A 24,804-nucleotide genomic window follows, 5' to 3' on the forward strand; every position below is an offset into this window, starting at 1 on the left:
AGGACGAGCATGTGACAGCTAATAGATGCCCAAGAAGGAGAAACACTACTGTTCGAAATCCTTGAAACAGCGCACAGGATGGGAGTTTCTATACAGTGGGTGCCCAGCCACATAGGGCTGCGCGGCAATGACATCCCAGATCGATTTGCAAAACTAGGAACAAGCCCGGAAATACTACAGCACCAAATATTCTATAAGAATGCCAAAAGCCAATTGAAGGAGAGATAGGCCAAGTTAACCCAGGAATGGTACAGAAACTACTCGCTAGAAAAAGGAAAACACTTCTTTGAAATTCAAGAGAAGTTCATGGAACGCCCTTGGTTTCATGGGAAAGTCTTTAAAGGACACGAAATACGATTAATGACATCACACAATTACGCTAAGGCATGGTTAGCGAAGATGAAAATTGGTTACGACCCTTACTGCGAAATATGTGAAGAGCCTGAAACAACATATCGAAAGAGCAGAATTCTCTTTTGATGGAAGATACGCGAACTTGGTACAAATATTCAAACAGAAGGACATAACAGTGTATAAAGAAATTGTAGCATTTATTAACAAATGCAAACTCGACTTCTAAATAAAGTACAACACTGAACCAGTAACTTCTATGTGCACAACAGGGCATATGGTTTTCACTACCGGCCCTTCCCCCGAGTCTGCACAACAGACTCGTCCTGGAAGAAGAAGAGAGCCATGATAAAAACATAGAAGACATATTCACAACGGCCTAGTTCGTTCAAATAATAATATTTTTTAAATCCAATTAATATAAATTTCTATTTATTAAAAAACTGTTTTTTTTTTACAAAATCGTACAGATACATGATATTAACAGCCTAATTTTCAACCGGATCCTTTCTCCGAGTTAAATCCTACTTTTCATGTAATTTCAATCACACTCCACGTATCACCAGATGCGTTTGTTCCTAACAATTCTTCTCTAAATACTTTTTAGATAATAGAACGCTGAACTATTTTTACTACCTTGGTTTGAAAAAATATAGGTGAGAGTTTCAAAATATAATCCTGAAAGGACAGTGAAATTGTAAACACGAAAGCTTAATTCAAACTATAGCACTTCTTGGTATCGTTTTCTATCGGAAAGCTTTTCCCTGCACACTTAAAAACTAGTTGTTCAATAGAGATGGCTTACACCGGTTCAGTCCTGCCACTTACCAAGCTTCTTCTTTGCGCAGAACTGGCTGGCCTGTATGGGTTAAATAAAAGAAGAAATTAGCAACATCGAACGAATTGAATGTGAAAAACGTCTTACTTTACACTTCTGAGCATTTTCTTCACTAACACACCAATGTGCTGGTCCCCACGTACACTCGTTTAGTCCAACAAGGTGTGCCTCTTCTTTCTTGACGGGATCCTCCGGCGCCACCTCGTCTTCGAACTTAACGTATCCGTCCATGTTGGTGCACATGCCCATATTTACGCAAACCTGTTCTTTTTCGACATACTTTTGCAGCTGGCGAACCATGCTCACTCCGTAAACTTCGACCATTTTCTCGCACTTTCCGTAGTATTTGGCCGGCAGAGTGTTGCAGATTTTTTCCACATCTTGAACAATGTCGTAGTCAATCTTTTTGTTTCCCAAAATGTCATCTACCGTTTTGATGGCACCCTGGCAAACAGCACATTCAATGATTTCAACTGCAAATAAAATATATTGTTGAAAAATATTAACGACTCCACAAGTTACAATAACTGTCAATACTCACGATTGCTTTCCTCCAGTTTGGCCAGCTGCTTCTCGCACAACGCCAGTCTTGTACAAATCTCTTTCGGTGGCAGCGTGGCCAGGAACTTTATGATAAACTTGCCGTACTGGTCAATCAAATGATCACACTGCTTGGTCACGGTATTCGGAAGCTTCGCACAAACGGTACGGACAGCATTTTCGATATCGGCTTCGGTTTTCTTGTCAGCCAGTTCGGACTCCAATTTGACCATCACGAATTCGCACATGGCGCACTGGGGTGGTTGATTTTCTACAGGGCTCTCCTCTACAGGACTGAACAATTCCTTTGGGGGTTCAACTGCGACGCCAGGTTCAACAACGTAATCCAATAGAGCTTCGTCTACTTCCACTGTGGAACAAAATGATTGAAATAGTACAGATTTATTAAACTTACGAACAAATAGTTACTTACATTCGTCAAATTCCTTAGCAATGCAAAATCCAAGATTATGGCAAATTTCCTTCGGAGATAATTGTTTCAAAAGCAGATCTATGATTTGATCGCTGTGCTGTTCAACGTAACGTTCGCACTTGGTCTTGTACTTTTTCAATCGATCACAAGCGTGTTCCAATGCTTCCTTTATTTGGTCTTTGTTCTTTTTGTTCTTAACCCGTTTTTCTACTTCTTTGACCATTTCTTCACATACAAGACATTCTGGAGAGGTGACAGTGGTCTGGTGGTCAACGGTAACCTGCCCGTTCACGGTGTTGTCAGCAATTTCATTTGTTTCAATATCGTAATGAGTGCCTTTTTTCTCACGGAAATCATGTTCGAATTCCATATTGAGAAGGCTCAAGTCGGGGCGTTGATCAATGCACAGCTTCAAATAGACGCATATTTCTTGTGGAGTGAAGTCGGACACTAGCATTTCAACAAGTTCAGCAGAGTATGTATCAACAAAGTCGGTGCATTCAAGTTTTAGTTTTGGAGAGAGGTGCGAACAGAGCTTATTCAAAGCTTGTTTAATGTTTTCCTTACTGCGATCATTTTTGATGTTTTCTTCCAGCTGCGAAACCGCAAACAAGCACAACGGGCACGTAGGTTTATCCTTTCCTGCGGTTGCATCGATGGTGACATCGATTTGAGCTGGAGCAAATATTTCGATATCTTCCCGAGCTGTGGGGCACATACGCAGTTGGGGGCAGACTTGCCGGGGATCCATGGACTGAATCAACAATGCAATAACCGCATCGCCATAGAGATCAACAAAACTGTGACATTCGGACCTGACGGCTTTTGGAAGCTTATCACAAGTTGTTTCAACTGCTTTCTTTATTTCATCTTCATTTGCCGGCTCACTTAAAGCTTCCTGAACGAAGTGCATGAAGTATTCGCAGAGGGTACAGAATTTTCCGTTCTCGACTAAATTCAGAGACAAAGGAGCTCCCATAAGACGATCAATCGGCAATTGAGCTTGTTGTATTTCAACCGCGGATAGTACGGGCTCATTTTCGCCAAGTAACTTCTTTGGAGGAACACGTGGAGCACTATTTTGTTCGTGAATAATAGCGACTCGTATGGGAACAATGGGCATGATTGGGCCGTCTAGTGCCTTGTTCAGCCCCTTCGGGCAAACACCAATCATGAAGCAGGCACTGTTACTATCCAAGTTATGAACCAGGGTGTTGTAAATTTCCTCGTAATACTGATCCACCAGATTCAAACATTCATCACTGAAAGCTTTAGTTTGTTTGCAAAGTCCCTCCAATACCTGCTTGAACTCGAGTTCCGTCGTATTCGCAATTAGCAGGTCTCGCAAGTGGTCGACAAGTTGTTCGCACAGCTTGCACGGAATATCGTCACCCACTAGTTGTTCATTCTCAACTTTGATGACGCCAATTCCACCCATGGGTCTGATTTCGATTTCGTCGCTGAAATTTACCGACATTAAAAATTAGCATGATACGAAGAAATATGGCAGAGTTAAAAGTAAGAATGTAATCGAAATGTTAGTTGAACAAACAGCAATATATCAGTGAAACGCAATAGAATGGTGAACAGATAAAAGGGTAATCAACAAAATGAAATCATCTAATTTACTCACCTTTCTTTGTGCTGGTGGAACTGACCGGCACATGCACCCGACATGTGGCATACGTTCTTAGCATTAAGTTCCTCAGTCATATGGTCGTAAATTTCATTGAAATAAGTCAGCACAATGCTGGAACATCCATCTGAGAAAGAGCCCATCTGACCACAGAATCGCAAAAATCCTTCAAGTACCTGATCGCGATCGGTTGCGTGGAACCGATTAGAGATCAATCCAGCGATCGTGTTGCACTTTTCACAGCTGAATTCGTCCGTCGTTTCCCGGCTCAAACTTGTGGAATCATCCAAGTTATCCTGATCTTTCGGCTTCTGAGCTGGCATCTCCTCCAGCATCTTATCGATAGCCGCATTGTTGCACAGTCCTGCTACACTGCAGACAACATTCGGGTTCATCTGTGAAGCCAGCGCTTCCACTAGTTCCGGAATGAAATCGTCGGCCAGTTTCTTGCACTCCTTCCGGACCACCTTAATTGGGACCAAATTGCACGATCCCTCAAAGACGGCCTTCAGATCGGCTTGAGTTTCATTGCTTTCCAACTGATCGCGCGCTTGCTTGACCATATCCAGACAGATGTTACAAATTTCATCGTTATCAACTGGGTACTTTTGTTTTTCCCACACCGTTTGAATGCAATGTGTTACCGCACCGCAGTTTTTGGCATTCCTGGAAAGGACAATTGAAATGTTTAAAGTTTCACATTCAAATTTTAAAGTCAATGATCATTCTTGATAAGTTGATATGGCAATCACAACACGTTTTGTATTAATATTCGATTCTATTATATCACATCAATTGTATCACAGTCTATCTTCAAATAAATTAAGTAAGCTATCGTTGTCGTACAGAAGAAGTCATTACCGTTCAATTGCCTAACTGTTGGAATCAAGTATTCAGTCAGAGCTAAGACGTGACTCCTTCCATTATTGGTTCTCATGTTATGCAACTGAACAAAAGGATTGCTCAACATGAACATGACACAACGGGTATCTATAATAGCTAAAATTAAAAAGTACATTCAAAGTGTAGCTCCATGAGTATAGCAACAAATTACGAAATATTTGGGATTAAGTGGAATTTTATGACTGTCCTGAAACATGGAAACTAATTGTAAAGGCTAATTCAATAATTGAAAAGATCTGATTTCATATTTCTACCTCTAACATTTAGGTGTTGTACAAAAACAAATCTCTAAAAACATTCACCATCTAACTAGTTCAAACGCTGAATCGCAAAATGAACATTCTTCAGCGTTCCGATACAAGAGTCGCGTTCTCGCTATAAGCAGAGCAGTCCCCTCAATGATACCCGCAGTGACCACAGAGATTGCTATATTCAGCTTTGTTTTGAGTTGTATCGCGTCAGCGTGATAACCTTTTTTGCGCTTTCGTTTGCTCTTCTCACTGACTGACTGAATCAAATGAATCAACATGGGCACGAGTGTATGTGTAAATAATATTAACTTGTGTTATCGGGCCGAACACTAAACCGCAAATAGCCGGAATCTGCGGACATAAATATTCGAACGTGTGAGTAATAATTAATTGTCTCGATTCTGCTTGCTGTTATCAGACACCACCGAACGAGTTTGCCTTTTTTTGTTTGTAAATAATATCTGGCCCGCCAGTCGCTAAATACAGACTACTACAACAGTACCCATCACAAAGAGTGCGAAAGAAATTTGCACCGTTGAGACCGTGATGATGATAAGCACTCAGTACGGAATAATGAAACTGCACAAATCTGGGTCAAAACAGGAACAAATGACGCGATCTTGGCGCTATAAACTATTCTAGAGGCATTGCACGCTAGTCATCGCACGAAAATCTCCGGCCTTAGTGCGACGTCAACCGAAATTACTCTTTGCATTCTAAAACTGAAACAACCGGCATTGAAAGTCAATATGCAAATGACAATCTGATTAAATGTAGTTTGAATAGCATTAAGATGGGCGCTAAATCGTTTTATATTGAAACAATGACCATTTCTAACTTTTTTTGGATGACCGCTGGAAAGACACGTTTTGCGGAAGAAAAACAAAGATGATCTCATATATAATCAGCATGGTTAGAAAAGTGAAACAAATATGTTTTTGAATGCTGTGTGTGATGACCGTGTGATGAAGAACGCATTTATGCGTGGTAAAAATAAAAAAAAAACAGGCTGATTGCGTTAGCACCCCGATGCGGGAAACGGGTTGTTTCGCAAAACATCTGGAAACCTCTTTGGAGTACAGGTCAAGATACAAATATGAAAATTAAATGGAATTTATTGGACCTTACTTGCTAAGAAATATACAACTTTCTTTTTGTTTTTTATTATAGTGGTTTTAAACCCTTGGCTGGTAACACCTCTGGATGAAAAATACAACGATTTTTCAATGACATGTTTAGTTTATGGTTGTAATTATAAACAAATTAGTATAAAATTGATGCCAGCTCAAGATTTTTTAAATCAATTTGTTATATCAAGCAACACGTTGTTTGATATAATTAGGGAGATTTAGTTTTTTTTTCTGTAAATTATACCTAAATACTCACTTCAAATTGGAACACCAGTAGGTGGGGCCCCAGGTGCATTCCCTTGCTCCGACTAAGCGACGTCCGCTGGCTTCTACTGGTGAGGCCCACGCCGATGCCGTCACTGAAACGACAGAAAGAGTAATTATGCTTCCAAATCATCTTTTGCTTTAATCATATCTCTAAGCCCATGAAGAAGAACACAAAGGAGAAAGAAGTGACAATGTCTTTCTTAGCAAATCACTCTCAACGTCTTATATAAATTCTGTTATCATTTGCTCATAGGATTGCGTTTTACCCTCCCAGTCAACTTATTAAACCCTTGGCATATATGAGGGCTTAGATAAGACGCTGGCCTCTTATTAAATACATCCCTTCTCATCATTTGCTTCTCTTTTCCTTGTAACAATGAAAATGCGTGCCCGGTAATGTTAGTTTTTATTATGTCATTTTGGACCTCCAATTGAGTTCTTCAAATAAACAAAAGTGTGAGTAATTTCACTGTATCCGTATCAAAGTATTTGTGATGGAGCAGACACGCACACACACATCACAACATAATCGCAAGGTGACAGCAGCGCGTACGGTCGTGCTTTTTGCTCGCGGATTGTTTCCAAGTATTTTTTCCTGTTCGTTCACTGTGTTTACGTTTTCGCTTTGTCGCGTTAGCGTTATTTTCTCCCGGACCCGTCATGAGAGACTCGGTGGTCGACTCGGTCGCGGGAAAGGAGCCTAAGCTCTTGGAGGCGCGGGTAAGCAGCTTTTGCAGAGCAACGTGTTCTCGCCGTTGCCGCTTGATGACGCCGGCAATCCACCGAAAAAGAGACAGAAGCAGTAATCACAGGTGCAACCGGAGCGAAAGGAGGCCCGTGTTTGTGAAGGGTGATTCGCCGGATTTGCGTCCGAAATTCGCCAGATTGCTAAGGGGCTGAAATGTACTTTTCGACTCTGCAGCGAGTGCGTGAAAGTGATGCCGGCAAACAGGACCATCATCAATCCTTCGTGGGGTTCCTCGAAATCCACAAGTATGAGTACTACACTAATGATCACCCTGGCACGAAGCTCAAGGCTTTGCTGCGAAGGCTCCACGACAAGAAGAAAGAAGATCTCATTGCGGAACTATAGAATTGCGGCCTGAAGCCAGTGGCCGTACCTAAGATCGCTCTTCACGACAAGACGAGGAGATATCGCGGGCAGCTTTATCTGGTCCATCTGGAGCACGACTCCATACGTAGAAGAACCTGAAGCCGGTCGGCGTTATAAATTACACTATCGTTGACTGGGAGCGATATCGGCCAGTGCACCACGACGTCACGCAGTGCACCAACTGCTTCAACTTCGGGTACGGCACCAGGAACTGCCGCATGAAGCCGCGGTGCAACAAGTGTGGCGACCGACCGAAGAGTGCGTCAAGATAGAGGTTGCTTATCCAAGTGCGCCAACCGGGGCGACAAACATCGGGCTACAACCAAGGACTGTCCCAAAGTGGGCGGCGTTTTTGGAAATCCGAAAGAAGGCTTCAATCAGGATCCTGCCGAAGAAGAACCGTGTTCCTGCTATCAACGAGGTGAACTTTCCAGCCATCCCGGCTCCTCGTCGTACGGTTCCAAACCTCCCACCATTACAACCGCACAAACGACTAGCAGCAGCAGCTGCATCGTTTCAAGGTCCAGCACCGCCGGCTCCATCCTCCAGCGAATGGACCCCGCTACCTTCTCCTGGATTCCGTCTGCTCCTCTCTACATCCCGGAGTAACTGATGCCAATACTGCGTGCCGCTCGCGCAAGTCAGCTGCGTGGATGTAAAACCCGTTTCGACCAGGTCTTCACTCTTGCAATGTTCATCATTGAAAACGGCTGCTAGAGTGGGCCTCGTCAACTGGAACGCTTGCTCGCTGAAGAGCAAAACCATCGAGCTGAAGGGTTTCCTCGAGGAGAAGGAAATAGACATGGCGTTCATCAACGAAACGCACCTGAAACCGGAGGTGAACGTCAACATTCCGGACTTTCGAATCGTGCGACTTGACTGCCCGATCAGGCCCTCGCCCTCCGCTACAACATCAACTGTCGCCTGCTGCCAAGCTTCCAGCTGAGCATCGTTGAGGCCATCGGTGTTGAAGCTACTACCTCTGTCGGCACAATCACGCTCATCTCGGCGTACTGCCCAACTCAAGCTTAAGCCGGCGACGGATCATCGGCCGCCCTTCGGATTGACATCATCAAGCTTACGCGGTGACAAGGTTAGTTCATCATTGCCAGCGACCTGAATGCCAAGCTGAGTCGGTCCGGCGTCCATCCCACAATTGACTTGTACATCACAAACATGAACGACCACATCTCCCAGCTGGTCGTCTACCAGAAGCTCAGCTCAGATCACTACCAAGTGGTGGTGGAAATGGGCTCCCCGGATAATCGGCACCGGAGCAGAGCTGACGTCATCTATCATATCACTTATTCCGTCAATATAACTTCGTCCATTGATGTGCTCAATGGATCGACGGATACTGCAGCAGGTCCTGGTCGCCAAAAATTTGCTCCCGATCTGTTGTCAGTGAACTCCCGATAAACTACTCCTCTCGGCCACGTAGAAGTCGATAGAGCCTTGGACTTCAGGTCCAGTTTCATACCGACTTTGAACGAGACAAAAAAACAAAGTATTTATATCTCTTCCTTTAGCGACCAGTCGAATTACTTGAATGTCATCTGAAGCGAGGCGTTTCATGGCGAGAGCGCGAACTTGATCTGTGGACACATCTCTCGCGATACGGGATAAATACTGCCAAAACTTCGGTTGAGTAGGCGGAATAGTAGCTATCCCCATTGATGGAGAAGGAGAGTTTCCAGTTCCAACTTGTAGCGGGGGCTGTGGAATAGGTTCTGCGTTACCGATCATGCTAAAAAGCCTCCTGTCCTTGGTAAACCTGGCGATGAAGCGTCCACTGGCACTGGCGGGATCATAAGTAACAACTCCTCGGCAGTCCAACCCTGTCTACAAGTGTCAAGCCTCGAACGTCACCGTCGCCCGTAATTATACAGAGTGTCTTTGGTTTGTGTACCGCTAAATAGGGGAAGAAAGGACTAGGCAAAACCACTGAAACGTGTTTTTCAACAACAGTTAATTTAGTTTAGACTGCTATAAGTGACCGTATCTGCTAGAAGCAAGTAGGGCCCTACCACAGGTATTACAGTGTTGCACGAGCTATTGTAGAGTAAAATGCCCAATAGTGAACCCCCTAGTAGCGGGATTTTGCTCTTTCTGTCATAAGGCTTAGAAATTTTCAACATATTAACTCTGCTTGATATCAAACAACAAGCTCTGCATTCCCTCTTCACGATACATACATAAAACACCCAAATACACGACGTTATTCGTTGAAATTAACATTTTAATGTCTAACTGAATTCGCCCTATAGGGTCCATAATAGGAAATTGCTTCCCTATAGTCGACACTTCATTTGATTATCATGTCCCGTTTCGGGACGTTCTTCTTCCCTGTTATGGATTCCCAAAAATATTCCTATAATGGGCATTCTCGTGTTAATTTTTATAGAATTGAAAAAAATCATATAATTTGACTTTCCATAGCATTTCCAACGAATGTAATCAAATAATAGGACTGTAAGGTAGGACTATTAGCCTAACTACTCAGCCCGCCAAGAAATATTGAGGACAACGACGGATCGAATACACTTCGGTTGAAAGAACCCGCAGTTGTTGGGGTGGAACTGTCGTTGAGCACAGGTATGGCTGATGCTGCTACCTGTTCCATCACACTCGCTGGTGTGATTGACAGATTATTCATCTCGCCGACCATCTCTCCCAGCCAGTCACTTACCTTTCCGATTCCTACCGCAGCGGACTGCTCGTTGAAAGCATTTGATGCCTCACTGCTTAATACTCCCTGCATAGCGTTTTCCTTGATCCGTACTAACTTCGCCTTCTTCCGTTCCATTTCTTTTTACACCACCAAGAGGTAGCCGGAGGCTTCCCCTACCTGTCTGTGGTGATGTTTTGCGTGGGAGTGCTATCATATTGGACAAATCGACGTTTGAATCTTTGTTTACAAAATCACATACGTCCTTTTGAATAAGTGCCCGAGAATTATCGAATAACCCTGCTCGCAGAGCAAGATTACTTTTGACAGATGTCGAATCATTTTGCATCGATGCCTTATTGGAATTACTGGGTAGCACCAGCCATTCTTATGATTGGGTTACTTGCTAATTTTCGAACTGTCACTTTTAATTCTCCAAATGAGACAGACCCTAAATATAATGATATTGATGATGAAGTAGGAAACTCTAATGAAAACGCATTTTAACTATAATGTTGCATTAGATTTTAAAGATTATTTAGTGAAAGCCTCTAAAACTGCATTAAAAGGCCAAAGCGGGCCGCAGTTTAGAACCGTTCACCAAACAACCATCAAAAATTCTCTACTCACAATTTTAACCACTACATATTCTGAACTTCATTCCGAACTTCATTCAAAACGCCGAATACTATCATTATGGGCTACGATAGACCTCGAAAGCTTCGGAATTGCCTCCAAACAAGATTCGACAGTTCATGAGCTTCAATTTGATGATGGGCTTAGGAAGTCTTATGATTGATCTCCACGTCTATGTTTCTATTGTCAATCTTTTCGTATCCTTTCGTATCCTTAGTCAAATGTTTAGTACGGTGTTATATCATCTTGCAATGTTCAATTCTACTATCATTTTGTCTGTCTTAGTTATTATATGTTTCCTACGTTATTCAGTTTAAATCTATGCTAGTTGTAGATTAGGTTGCGTATAGCTGTCAGTAAATTGCGTCCATTTGTTTATCACTAAAGGTCATCTTTGCTTAGACGAAAAACCTAGTTAAAGCGTTATGCAAAGATGAAGAAATCTCGCGTAACATATGATTACGGCTTATAAACCAAAACCATGATTTTTGATTTTCTGGCATGAACGATTGCTTTGTAAATTATTCTTCATGCTAGTTAAAACTCCGTACTTGATATCTCTTTAGAAACACATTAATTGCTATTTTGAGTGAACGTCTCATGAACCATTTGCACCATAGTGGTTTTTAAGTCCTTTGTTGGCGCCCTCAACTACCATGCGGAATGTTTGCTTTGGTTTTTGGGCCGTTCACTTTATATTGTTTATTTAGAAAAACTAGCTTCAAGTTATTTTCAAATGTATATTCTTACTAGGTTTTCGATATATCGCATAGCAGAACTGCTCTGGCTAACAAATCTAAACAAATCCGATAGTGTTAGCAGCTTTGAGTAAACGGCTTAAAAACCAGACATGTTGCCGATGATGCGAGTAAACGGCGCGATTTTGTTTTAGCTGAAATTTGGTAGATTTCGAATGGTTTTTCATTTAATCTTGATCTGCTGTTATAATATAACCATTTACGTATAATGTTATAACATACCATGTACTTGATATAGAACTACCTTGATCTATTTGCCAGTCTATTATCCCTCATATCTATATGTCATACATGTCAAATAAAGATTCATTCCATTGTACCAGTCAAAGCAATAACACGCGTTATTTATCCGTCTTGAATTCCCTGGTCTGAATTACGACAGTTTGGCGACGATAGAACCCGAGAAGAAAAGTAATCGGCGGATCAGCCGATTGAGGCTAGCGTTATACTTCGGGGCCAACCGTGATGAAATTCGATTCAACGTGGAAGTGAGGTTATGTTGCTGCTGTTCCAGATTATCCAGCCGTTTTTTTTTTTCCCTGTTGGTGTGTGTGTTTTCTCTTCTGCTGTTGACGGAGTGCTGACTGGTGTTAACGATGGTCGATCAGGATAATCTTGCTGCTGCGGTTGCGGCCATTGCTGCCGGTGCCGATAGACGACCAACATTTACGTTCGAACCGTTTGACAAATCAAAAACCAAATGGTGTCGTTGGGTGAAACGACTGGAAGGAGCAATGCGACTGTTCGGTGTGAATGACGACGACAAGCAAAGTGTACTACTACATTACATGGGTTCGGAGACGTACAACATCCTTGCAGATAATTTGTCTCCCGAAGAACCAGAAGATCAAACTTATGAACAAATCGTTGATGTACTTGCGGCGTACTATGATCCAGAGCCTCTCGAAATGGTGGAATTGTGGAAGAGCTCGAACCCAGGTGGAAGGCGAATCGGTTGCCGAGTTCATTACGGCATTGCAACGTGAGGCAAAGCACTGCAAGTTTGGCGATTATCTACAGAAAGCTTTACGAAACCAACTCGTGTTTGGGCTTCGTAACCAGCGTATCAGAACCCGTCTAATCGAGGAAAAGGAGTTGACATTCGAGAAGGCGAAGCAGATTTCGCTGTCGATGGAGGCCTCCGGCGAAGGTGCAGAGGTTCTCAACCGGAAAATGCACGATCTCAACTTGATGGACAGCGCAGCTCAACAGCATCAATCAGTTGTGAACAAGGTAACTAACAATACTAATAAATCATGTTACCGTGTTGCGGCAGTGAGGCACACCTTGCAAATGTCTGTCGACACAAAGAAACTGTCTGTGGTTATTGCAAAAAGAAGGGGCATTTGCAACGTGTTTGCCTCAGTCTGCCAGAGGAGTGCAAAGGCAGGAAAGGTAACATCCAAAGAAAATACAAAACGCATTTGGTCGAAGAGGGGGAAAAATCTGATTCTGAATCGGGGGAAGAAATGATCGATGAGATCTGCGTCATTGACGTTTGTAATTGTAAGGTGAATCACGATAATAAAACTATGTCTAAGATCTACGTACGGCTTACAGTTAATAATTCGATGATCAAATTTGAAGTGGATAGTGGGTCACCAGTGTCTTTGGTGAGTGCTACTGACAGGGATAAATATTTCAAGAATATTCCGCTCTGCAAAACTGACTTGAAGCTGCGTAGCTATTGCGGAAACCAAATACATGTGTTCGGTACCCTTAACGCTCAAGTGATGCATAAAGACAAAATGCAAACATTGCGGTTATTCGTCGTTGATTCAAACCGGCATCCTCTACTCGGCAGAGAGTGGATGCGTGCTCTACAGCTGAACTGGAATAATGTGATGTCTAGCTCAGTAACTTCGGTCGATCGAATTGCATTGCATACACCACTTTCTGAGCAAGTGAAGTTTCTTATTGATCAGTTTCCCTCTGTTTTCGATAGTACTGTTGGCAAGATGACAAAAATACAAGCTAGTCTTACTCTAAAACCCAACTCGAATCCTGTGTTTCTGAAATCTCGTACTCTTCCTTTCTCTATTCGTGATACCGTTGAACAAGAAATAAACGAAATGGTTGAAAATGGGATTTTGATTAAGGTTAATAATAGCGAGTGGGGTACTCCAGTAGTACCAGTGATGAAGTCGGCTAACAAGGTTCGCCTATGTGGAATTACAAATTGACTGTGAATAAGCATTTGCTGATCGACGAACATCCATTACCTACGGTCGACGAACTTTTGCAAACATGGCAGGCGGTAAGAAGTTTTCGAAACTAGATCTAGCTCAAGCTTACCTGCAGATGAGCGTGAGACCTGAAGATCAGCGTTTATTGACATTGAATACCCACCTCGGCTTATTTCAACCTACTAGGCTAATGTATGGAGTTGCTTCTGCTCCCGCCATTTTTCAAAGGGAGATTTCTCAGATGCTCCAGGGTATACCTGGCGTGTCTGTTTTCTTGGACGAAGTGAAGGTCACAGGTCCAAATGACGAGACTCACCTAGCACGGTTGCAAGAAGTCCTCAAAAGATTTGCTGAGCATGGTCTGCGTGTGAATTTTTCTAAATGTGAGTTTTTCGCTAGTAGTATCGAGTATTGTGGATACGTAGTAGACTCCGATGGCATCCATAAAATAAAAGAGAAGGTTTCTGCCATACAGGAGATGCCAAGATCAAAGAATCGCGAGGAGGTCAGAGCATTCATAGGTCTAGTGAATTATTATGGCAGATTTATTCGTGATCTTAGTACCAGAATCTACCCAATCAACAATCTTCTAAAAAATAAAACCGTTTTTGAATGGGATCGCGATTGTGAAACCGCATTTGAATGGATTAAGTCAGAGATGCAGTCGGACACAGTTCTCGTTCATTATGACACAAATTTGCCTCTGGTTCTCGCCGTAGATGCCTCACCATATGGTGTTGGCGCGGTGCTCACATGTATCCGGATGGCAGTGAGCGCCCTATTCAATACGCATCACAAACTTTGAATTCTACACAGCAAAACTATACTCAAGTGGATAGGGAGGCGTATGCCATTATCTATGGTGTTAAAAAGTTTCACCAATATCTGTTTGGTCGAAAGTTTGTACTGGTCACGGACAACAAACCTGTTGCGCAAATCTTTTCACCAAACAAAGGTTTGCCTACACTATCTGCTCTGCGTATGCAGCATTACGCTGTGTTCCTGGAATCATTTCAGTATGATATACGATATCGGCCTTCTAAGGATCATGGAAATGCTGACGGAATGTCACGGCTACCTGTCGCGGACAGCATTAATAAGAAGCGCATCGAAGAAGTCGACGTCATTGAGTTGGATCAAATTCGTACATTACCTATTTCCGTCGAAGAGCTAGCGGAATACACCAACCAAGATGAATCTATCCGTAATCTTATTCAGGGGCTAAAGACAGGACGTGTAACAGAGGGGCGACACCGATTTGGGATTGACCAGAGTGAATACAGCTTGCAAAGTGGATGCTTAATGAAAGGTATTCGAGTCTACATTCCTGGTCCACTACGCCGAAGAGTCCTTGAAGAACTGCACTCTGGACATTTCGGTGTTTCAAGAATGAAATCCCTCGCCAGATCTTACTGTTGGTGGGAGTCAATCGATCGGGATATCACTGAGCTGTCGCGTGATTGTGTTAGTTGTGCAAGGACAAGAAGTGACCCTCCAAAGGTGCAAACACACTGCTGGGAAAGACCCGCTGAGCCGTTTCAACGTATTCATGCCGATTTCGCTGGTCCGTTCATGGATTTTACTATCTCATCATTGTGGATGCCTATAGTAAGTGGCCTGAGGTTAAGATTATCCCTGACATGACGACAGAAACAACTATTGATAGACTGCGCGATTATTTCGTCACTTTTGGTCTGCCATCTGTGCTTGTTACAGACCGTGGAACGCAGTTCACTTCTGTGCAATTTGCTGACTTTTGAAGAAGAATGGAATCGTCCATAAAATGGGCGCACCTTATCACCCGGCTACAAATGGCCAAGCAGAACGATACGTTCAAACCTTTAAAGACAAAATAAAGGCTCTACAGTGTCCAAGATCAGAAATTCAGAAGGAGCTGCACAACATACTAATGGCCTACAGAAGAACAATTCATCCTGCTACCGGCAAAAGTCCTTCGATGATGGTTTTCGGTAGACAGCTGAGGTCGCGAATCGATCTAATGGTCCCTAACAGTGAAAAAAGTGTGTGTAATAGAGGGGAGGAAAAAGCACTTCGGGGGTTTGAGGTAAATGATAGAGTGGCTGCCAGGGACTTCCTTTCTCAATCTGAGAAATGGAGGTTCGGAGTGGTAACAGAGCGAGTAGTGTCGACCGTACCTCCCTCGAACTCCACGTCTCGAGCCTCCAGTTGAGGTGCCAATAGTCTCATTTGATGCTAATGACCCATCGATTACAAACGATGTCATCCCTGTTGGTAGCACTAATTCAGACACTTTAATAGATCAAAGACCGGTACAACACGAAACCTTACAATCGAACGATTCAACACCGACTAGCCGTAGTGACCTACGAAGATCCCAGAGAATCAGAAAAGCACCAAGCAGACTCGATCTATGAATACATGTTCACTAATCTACTAACATTATGTGTGGTATTCTTAATCGCTAGGGAGGAAGAAATGTTATAACATACCATGTACTTGATATAGAACTACCTTGATCTATTTGCCAGTCTATTATCCCTCATATCTATATGTCATACATGTCAAATAAAGATTCATTCCATTGTACCAGTCAAAGCAATAACACGCGTTATTTATCCGTTTTGATTTCCTCTGGTCTGAATTACGACATATAATATTGACATGGTTTTGACAATGAAATGAGTTTCTATTTCAATAAATGAATTAAATTAGTCATAGAAAATTTGAACCTCATTTTTCTCGGTTCAGCTTTGTTGGTTTTTCGGCCCTAATCAATTATGTTGCTCGAGAAATGGTCCTTAAATTGTCTAATGAAGAAGCAAAATCTGCCGCTATGAAATGAGTAGATAGCGCCACCAGTTCCTTCAAAACCTCTCGCATGTTAACCTACATATACAGTGGCGGCTTTGTTTTAATGCGGTGAGTGCAAAATGAGTTACCTAAAATAAACCATTGTCCTAAAGCCTTAAAAAGCAAGCGTAACTATAATTGTGTGGGTCGTGGTCAGAGCTATAGATTCACTTTTCGGCGGCAAAGTAAGGCTTCATCACGCCTATTCACTATCTATAAGTAAAAATTATCGAGAATGAAGCCATTAGATTGTTTGCATACCATCGTTATAATTTGTGATATTTTTAATTATGGTTCTTCAAAGTGAGCCATAACAAAATAAAAAGGCGCCACGTTTCTAGTTTTAATAGCCAATTCCGCTTACAACGATTGCTACTCCGCAGTTGTCTGAGTACCCGCCGCTTGGTGTGAACAACTTTCATCAAACGAGTGCATTTACAATTAGCACTCAAGTTCCTTCGATGCTCTGGGTGGCGAATGATAATATGACAAATGTGGTTACTGCCTGCCCTACCATCCCAACGGCTTCGATACCGCAGGCACAACCTTATGGTGCGTCAGTTACAAACACTCAATCGGTGGTTGCTTGCTATACGAAGGATTTCACTGTTGTCCGAACAACATTGTTTAATGAAGTTGACTGGTAAGCGTTCGGGTCCCGGTCCTTTTGACCGAGTTGAGATATTCAAAAATATCCGCATTGCTGAAAGTGACTTGAGGAAGCCGGACGAAATACGACGGGAGACTTTCAATGTAGCTTTCATCCAATGGAGCAGGATTGTCGTCATGTACTGAGCGGAAGGAGCTGGCAAACTGCGACAGGTGATCGGGAGGAAAGCGTGGTGACGTCAGAGCAAATATTGAACAAATATTATTTCCTTCTTTTTCTTCTTTCACCGAAAGAGGCTGGCGGAGAGCCAGACTGTGGAACTCCAAAAGCGGATGGCGGTGCAACTCAGAAGCTAAGTAAGGTCACACAGGTAGCGGACCTGAATGTAGCTAAAAGGTTGCCGCCTAAGAGGAGAGATGCGAAAACTCGTCGGAAGAGGATTGAGCGGACGGTTGGTCCTAAGGATTAACGGAAAACATTGCCATAACTGAGGATTGCCGGGAGTAGGACCTACCGTGAACGGAGGTCATGAATATCGGAAAGGCGAAGCGGAGTCGTCAGCAAGTCGTAAAGAGTGCGGCAAATGAAGCGGAGCAGGTCACTGCTAAGAAAGGTAGAGCCCGTGAGAAAAAGGGTGCGCCTTGTTCCAATGACAGTGACAACCGACGGAAGTACATTTTTCTTACAGAGATGTCAGTTTTATCGATTTTCCAAAAAGTTTGCTACAAAAATAAAAAGAAAAAACTGTTGTCACCCAAAGTGCTTGTGCTTCAATGACGGGAAATAGCTACAAAACGGATAGTCTGACAATCCGTTCTAGAAGATCCGGGCTTTTTTTCGAATCAGTGCCTAGGAAACAACAAGAACTACCAAGCTCAAAACTTGGCGTTTGGAGCTGGAATAAGGGATCCGTTGGTATTACATGGCTGTACATGCACTTTCATTAACACCATCGACGATGGAACGACGGAATTGGCGATGTCTTGAGTAGCAGAATTAACGGGGAAGAGATGCTCGTCTTGACGCTCTGGATATTTTTTATGATAAGTAGGGCTTCGTACAAGGTACGATCTCCTCTGAAGGGGATGTTAATTGAGTCATGTGTAGGTATGTAGAATAGGGTAAGTATGTTTGGTTGTTGTTGAGTTTACACTATAATCATTTTTCCATTTTTAAATTAGACAAGGTTATGATAACTCTGATAGCAATTGATTATAAAACTTTTTCCTGTTTAATTTTTGCTCACATACTATAATTAACCATTAAGATTATCGAAGATCCCCTCTTATACGTAGATAGGTCGCGCCGACCGATGGCCTTGTATCGTACCGATCGTCAAAGACCGGAACGCTACGTTTATATTTACTTCGCTTCCCTCTTTCGCGCTTCGTAACGCTTCACCATCTAATTAATGTAAAATTCGGGAAAACCAGGGAAAACTTCTGAGATATTGAAATTATGGTGAAAGATTTTCATTTTCATCATTTTCATCATTCATTTTTTTTGAATATTTTTTTTCCGCATAGAACCTTTGATTGACCTGACTTGGGAAATTCGTAGTTTTTCCCGGAAAATTGAATTTATTTGCATAAGTGATGGAACATACACATCCTTTTGACTTGTGTCAACAGTTTACAACATAAAAATACATATGTCACCGCTTTGAATTTTGCGTAGTTCGCGGGAAAAGTCGTTCGGTGGTAAAATTTGGTGGACCCTTGCGACAGTCCCCGAAGTACCCTGGAAAATCCCGGAAAAACTTTCACATTGTTTTTCACGCATTTCAAAGAATATCAAATTCCTGATGCAGGTTTTGTTTCGGAGGTCGAATATTTCAATCAATTTGGTCAAAATTGTTGTTCTAAAATCAGTTTTACGATACTCTCGCATTAAATTGTTCAAAGCGCAAACTCACTAGACGGTGGCCTTAAGATGGCATTTCAGATGGTAAAGGTGTCTTGAGGACAATGATATATCCCAAAAGTATATTTCTATACAGGGTTCGTTCTTTTCGTTTTATGTGACAAAATCATGCAATTTCTGGTCTGGTCAAATCTGGTCGATAGAGAATGTTTCATAGTTTGTGGCTGTTGCGATGGTTTTTGTGTGGTGCGAATGAAACTCTTTAGACAGCAGTGTGCTTCATTTTATACAGCTTCAAAGGTACAATTTATTCATAATTAATAATTATTAAACCTAACATAATTCATGAAAAATCTTACAATCTAGTTTCAATTCTATATTCACACAACAGACTTCTCTCAACTCTAAACTCATTCCAATCTAAATTGGTCGCCTCTGTATGGAAGCATATAGCATTGCCAGTGTTACCAGTTTCGCAAAACTTATCAGCTCATCTCAACACTCCCACCCGTGAAACTAGTAACCAACTGGTCTATAATGCAATCCCAATCCTTTCATTTACCACTCCCAAAAAAACTAAGTCTATCACTTCCTCCTGGATCGAAAATAAGCTTTTCCGAAAAACGATCGAAAAATGATCTTGCCAAATCTGATAATCCTGTTTGCTCTCTATTGCATGTCACACCTATTCCAAATTTTGAAACTAAGCCTTTTTCGTTTCTATCTTGTGCGACTGCATCCAAACAGATGTAGTTAGGTGCGTTTGTTTGCCCTACTGCTGGCGCTTGGTTGCATTTGTTCGAAGATTGTTCCATAATTGCTACACACGACAGTTGAAATTCACTTCGTTTTTGTTTCGTTCCAGTGCGTGGATGGATAATACTGGCTGTGTCGGTCGGTCTCTTACCACCACGATCATACGCATCGATATCGTTTGTGCTGGTCGATTCCAAATAACTTACTCTCGTCAAGATATTTTGACGCAAAGCCGTTCCTGCTTCAAACGTATCGCCAGATGTAACACACAACGGCTTCGGCGAGGGCATTGTTGACGCGGATGCATTAACTTGAACAGAATTTTCTCTATTCGGTTAGGAGACACTATCAAAATCATTATGTGATTTGATTTTCTCTTCGGGGTGGAATTTTGTGTTATTCCAGACACTTCGCCCGCTATATTTCGTAATTATCGCCTCCTTTCGTGCACAAAATTCCAAATCAATTTTCCTTGCCTGCCTCGTAATCATCATCCAATTTCTTGAGTTTTCGTTCATAATCCAGCTGGATTATTTTTTCTCGTTCGTGCTGTTCAGACCGCCATGCCTTGTTTTGCTCTTCTAGCAACTCAAGCTTTCTCTTAAGCTCATCCATGGCGAATCCTTTCCACTAGAATCTTAGATTCTTTGAAGAATGTTGCTATGATTTTTATCTGGTGCGAATGAAACTCTTTTGACAGCAGTGTGCTTCATTTTACACAGCTTCAAAGCTACAATTTATTCATTATTAATAATTATTAAACTTAACATAATTCATGAAAAAACTTACAATCTAGTTTCAATTCTATATTCACACAACAGACTTCTCACAACTCTAAACTCATTCCAATCTAAATTGATCTCCTCTGTATGGAAGCATATATCATTGCCAGTGTTACCAGTTTCGCAAAACTTATCAGCCCTTCTCAACAGTGGTGAAAAACATCTTTGACTCATTCCTACTGAAACAGCATCTAGTTAATATTTGAAAGGTTCATTTAATTGGTCAAGCCAAAATTCTGGATTTAGGTGACGCTAGTTGTATTATATTGCCCAACGCTTATAGGTATATTGCATTGAATAGGAGCCATAGTGCGTAACTAAATGATTGACAGCCATCATGGAATAAAAACTGTATTAGTTAACCTCATAAGGGAACCATGGATTATAAAAGCAGCATATTTTCTGTAGCGATGCAAACCTGTGTCAATGATAGAGGATTGTTTGCAGCCGTTTGATCATTTATTCATCCACTTAGAATTCATTTGTTGACCAAAATCATTATCATATCAGGGGGGAAGGGGAATTTAATTTCTTTTTGCTCTTTTTTCGTTTCAGAGAGCGAGCAAAGGCGCTTAAACCTAGGCTATTAGCCAGGGCAAGGCTAATACCTTCGCCCCATCCGAGGAAAATCATCGGCAAGGATAATGGAGTGACATAAATTTCTTAGCAAAGTCACTCCCAACGTATTTCCACAAATTTTCTATCATTTGCTTATAATGATACTCCTAAACCACATACCCTACCCACCATCCAATTCCTTGACATCTATGAGGGCGTCGGTGAGTCGCTGGCCTCTCGTTAAGTAGATGTCATATCATCATTTCCTTCCCTTTCCTAGTAACGGAGAAGTTGGGCGTGGCCGGCAATGATAGCTTTCATGTTTTATCATTTTGGACCCCCAATTGGATTTCCATTGAATCCCAAATGGAAATCCATAAGCAATTGGGGTAAGAAAGGTAAAGAATATACATGACAACTATCAGTATGCAATCTACGAAATACTCCGTTACAACGCAACGCAACGCAACGCAACGCGCCTTGTTCCAATGGCAGTGGCAAGCGAAAAGACAGAGATGAGGCGATTATCGTCAAGACGGCACCCACGACCCTTGGGCCTTGACCTGACTAAAGAATACCACAAGGTATCGTATAAAAATAAAGCACAATTAATTTACATTTACCCTCCGTAAATTAGTCTAGCGTACTAAAGGTTGTCGGATCGAATCCCATCGAAAGAAAGTAGTTACATGGTTAGGTACCGTGGACCCCCGATAATTTGAACGGTACCTCATTCAAATTAACGGGGTTCATTTTTAATTTGAATTTCTGGTTACTCTATTTGCATCAGAAAAACTGGTTTCTGGCCGCTCTCTTTGCTGGTTTGTTTTGATTCTGCGTTCCGTTTCACGATGTTTCATTTATCTTCTCTCGATTCCACGTGCTAAATGACGTTTGAACCATTTTTAATTTGAACGATGTTCAAACCAACGGGGTTCAAATTAAAAAGTGTTCAGATTAAAAGCGGTCATATTACCGGGGGTCCACGGTACATGCAATACATTTTTCGAACCAAAATATTCACATATTGTGCATATGCACATTGAATTCTCAAAACATTACAAACTTTTAAGTGAAAACTGAGTTTATTTCAAAATTCACGGAAATAAAGAGAAAAAAATTACAAGCTTTTTTAAATACGTACAAATTGCAAAATAATATTTGGACTACATTGAAAGAAACGTAGGGAACAGAATATTTCACAGTTATATTTCCTACTTTGAAAACTTGATTTGTCCAGAATAAAGCAGAAGCTGATTCCTTCTTTGGAAAAATACTAGAAGGAACATTTTCATTTATTATATCTTTTACATATGTGTTAATATTTATTCAGACTATTAAAGCGGAGTGTACTCTCCAATCAATATTGAATTTTGTTCAATTATCACCAGATTCTATCATGGTGGGCGTTGAGCATAGAGCTGTTCATTTAATTTTGTTCGCCTTTTATAATTATTACCATTTAGATCAATTCTGGCTTATATTCCAGGACTAAAAGGACATAACGTAGCGATTTCCAACTTTGTCGAAATCAAAAAAGGCAAACGGAAGTGAATTATTTTAGCACACAGATTGTAATGTCGTCTGCCTGGCTAAATTCCTTATCACTGTTTGTGTTACTCGCAGCTGTAGTGGAGCTGACTGAATGCCCTTCGCGGACGTTCACCTGACCAATGCAGTACATAAAACCTTTTTCAATTTATTATTTCGCTTCCTCGATGGCACCAACATCAACACGAAGAATGAGATTATGATTTCCTATCGAACCCTCCAGAGATTGTTTGCAAGCGCTTCAAAAACATCTCTCGTGATTGGCAGCCTCCGTCGAGGAATGAGTCATAAAAAACTAAGACGCATTTATCAGCAGTAGAGCAGCTGAATGCAGGCAAAGAAAATGGAGCCCCCATATCGCTTGGAAGATATTTTATTTCGCAGTGTGCAGGTACTTACCCAGCAGAACGCCAGCCAAAGCCAGCAGTAGATTCTTCATGACGGAACACTTACGACACTAATCACAAAGTGTGTTTTTGAGCAATCACACGTAATCCAATTAGGAAAGAATTTCCACAGCAATTTTCTTTATATAAAATGTTGCTACCAACAAGCGCACAATGAAAAACGACCCGTTGCTCCGAACTGCTTGATGACGAATGACGATTATGATGATGTTTTTGGCATGACATTGTGCGGTGGGTGTTGCGGTGAGGTGCGTGTGGAGACTAAAAACTGACAGAACCGACTCTTGCGAACTCTACACAGAAACTTTTACACTGTGTCGCAAAAGTACTCGTTAATGGATAGAAAAGTACACATTATGCAGTACAATAGGCCTTTTCATGTGACACTGCCGAGACTGCACTTGTTTACAACCGCTGAGCAGGCCCGCAACCCCGAAGCTATCATTTTCATACACTGTGCCACCAAAGTACTCTTTAATGGGTGAAATTTCACCCATTATAAAGTTAAATAGTTCAACTCATTAAAAGAGTAAACTGCGTTTACTCATTAATGAGTACTGAAGCCGTACGTCAAAATAAGGTGTAATTTTTACTCATTATCAGTTTTAGAGGCTGCCTTAAAATGGGTGAAATAAACCCTTTTTCTTGCCCTTTTTGTTTATTCCTACAGCGGGAAAAAATTGGGTTCCTTTTTTAAAGATATAAAAATAAAATAATTACATTCGATTAAATTCTTTTTATTTCAAATAAAGTAGTAGATAAGCAGAACAATTACAATTGCATTATGTCAATGATTGTTTCTTTCGATAATGTGGAAACTTGATAGAGCATTCCTTCTTGCGATCCGCCAATTGATCGCCATACGTTGAAACCAAGCACTCCGGGAAGCACAGCATACTCTTCGTCCATTTGAGCGATACAGGGTGATTTCGTGCCGATTTTCGTTCTAAAACGGTAATCCGTCAGATCTAATTTTTTCCGTTTCTTCGAGCGGAGTTCTCGTTTTAGTGATCATCAATGTGAGGATTACTGCGGGAGTAGTTCTCCTACTGATGTTGTTTTTTCTGCTTCCCATCATGCTCCGCCGGTCCGGCGATCAGAGGATTGCGCTTGTTCGGTTCCAGAATTTACAATAGGATCTGAAAACAAGGAAAATAGTAATTTTCATTATTCTGGTGAAACATTATTGCACAAAAACTTGGCACTGATGATAATATTTACTTACAGCGACTAGAGCAGTTTTCGCAAAACAAATCCAGCACTTGAAATTGATAGCACAACCGATTTTGTCAAACACGGGCACTAGAAGTGCTTTTTCACTCATTAAAGGGTAATCGCTTTGTTTAATCAAATGAGGATAAAATACCCATTATTAGAAAATTTAAAATACCCATTATTGTGACAGTTTCATATATCATAAAAAAGAGTGTATTTTTTCCTCATTAATGGGTAATTCGAGGTTTACAGTGATAGGCAATCTGGCGACCATAGACTAACGCAAAATGAACTCCCCCAAGAAATTATGACGTTTGAGCGGGTCGCATAATGAACGCAAAATGAACTTTTGTTCGAGAAGACGACCCGCTCAAATGTCAAAATCCATCGGGTGAGTGAATTTGATGAACTCCTGCACAGGTCTATTGCCGCTCGCGGAATACTGGATTGGGTTTTAAAATTTCTCGCTGATAATCATAATTTTTATATTGAAGACATTTGAAGACATATTTAAACGAC

The 24,804-nt window shown here is 41.6% G+C and overlaps 1 protein-coding gene across 2 annotated transcripts; it reads right to left on the reverse strand.

Annotated features, from left to right (window-relative positions):
• Positions 1 to 761: 761 nt before the first annotated feature.
• Positions 762 to 23,274, reverse strand: LOC134205541 (prosaposin). Of its 2 annotated transcripts, none has more exons than XM_062680840.1 (7): positions 23,063 to 23,274; positions 6,339 to 6,441; positions 3,796 to 4,464; positions 2,163 to 3,622; positions 1,731 to 2,090; positions 1,277 to 1,662; positions 762 to 1,210 (listed from the first exon to the last, which is right to left on the reverse strand). In XM_062680840.1, exons 1-7 carry the CDS (start codon positions 23,100 to 23,102, stop codon positions 1,163 to 1,165), a joined length of 3,066 nt encoding a protein of 1,021 aa, XP_062536824.1. In that variant the 5' UTR covers positions 23,103 to 23,274; the 3' UTR covers positions 762 to 1,162. The 2 variants fall into 2 exon arrangements, with proteins under 2 accessions (XP_062536824.1, XP_062536823.1); XM_062680839.1 differs by having other exon boundaries at positions 1,731 to 2,099.
• Between the last annotated feature and the right edge of the window lie 1,530 nt (positions 23,275 to 24,804).

Source organism: Armigeres subalbatus, chromosome 1 (assembly GCF_024139115.2).
Source record: "Armigeres subalbatus isolate Guangzhou_Male chromosome 1, GZ_Asu_2, whole genome shotgun sequence".
Taxonomy (NCBI): domain Eukaryota; kingdom Metazoa; phylum Arthropoda; class Insecta; order Diptera; family Culicidae; genus Armigeres; species Armigeres subalbatus.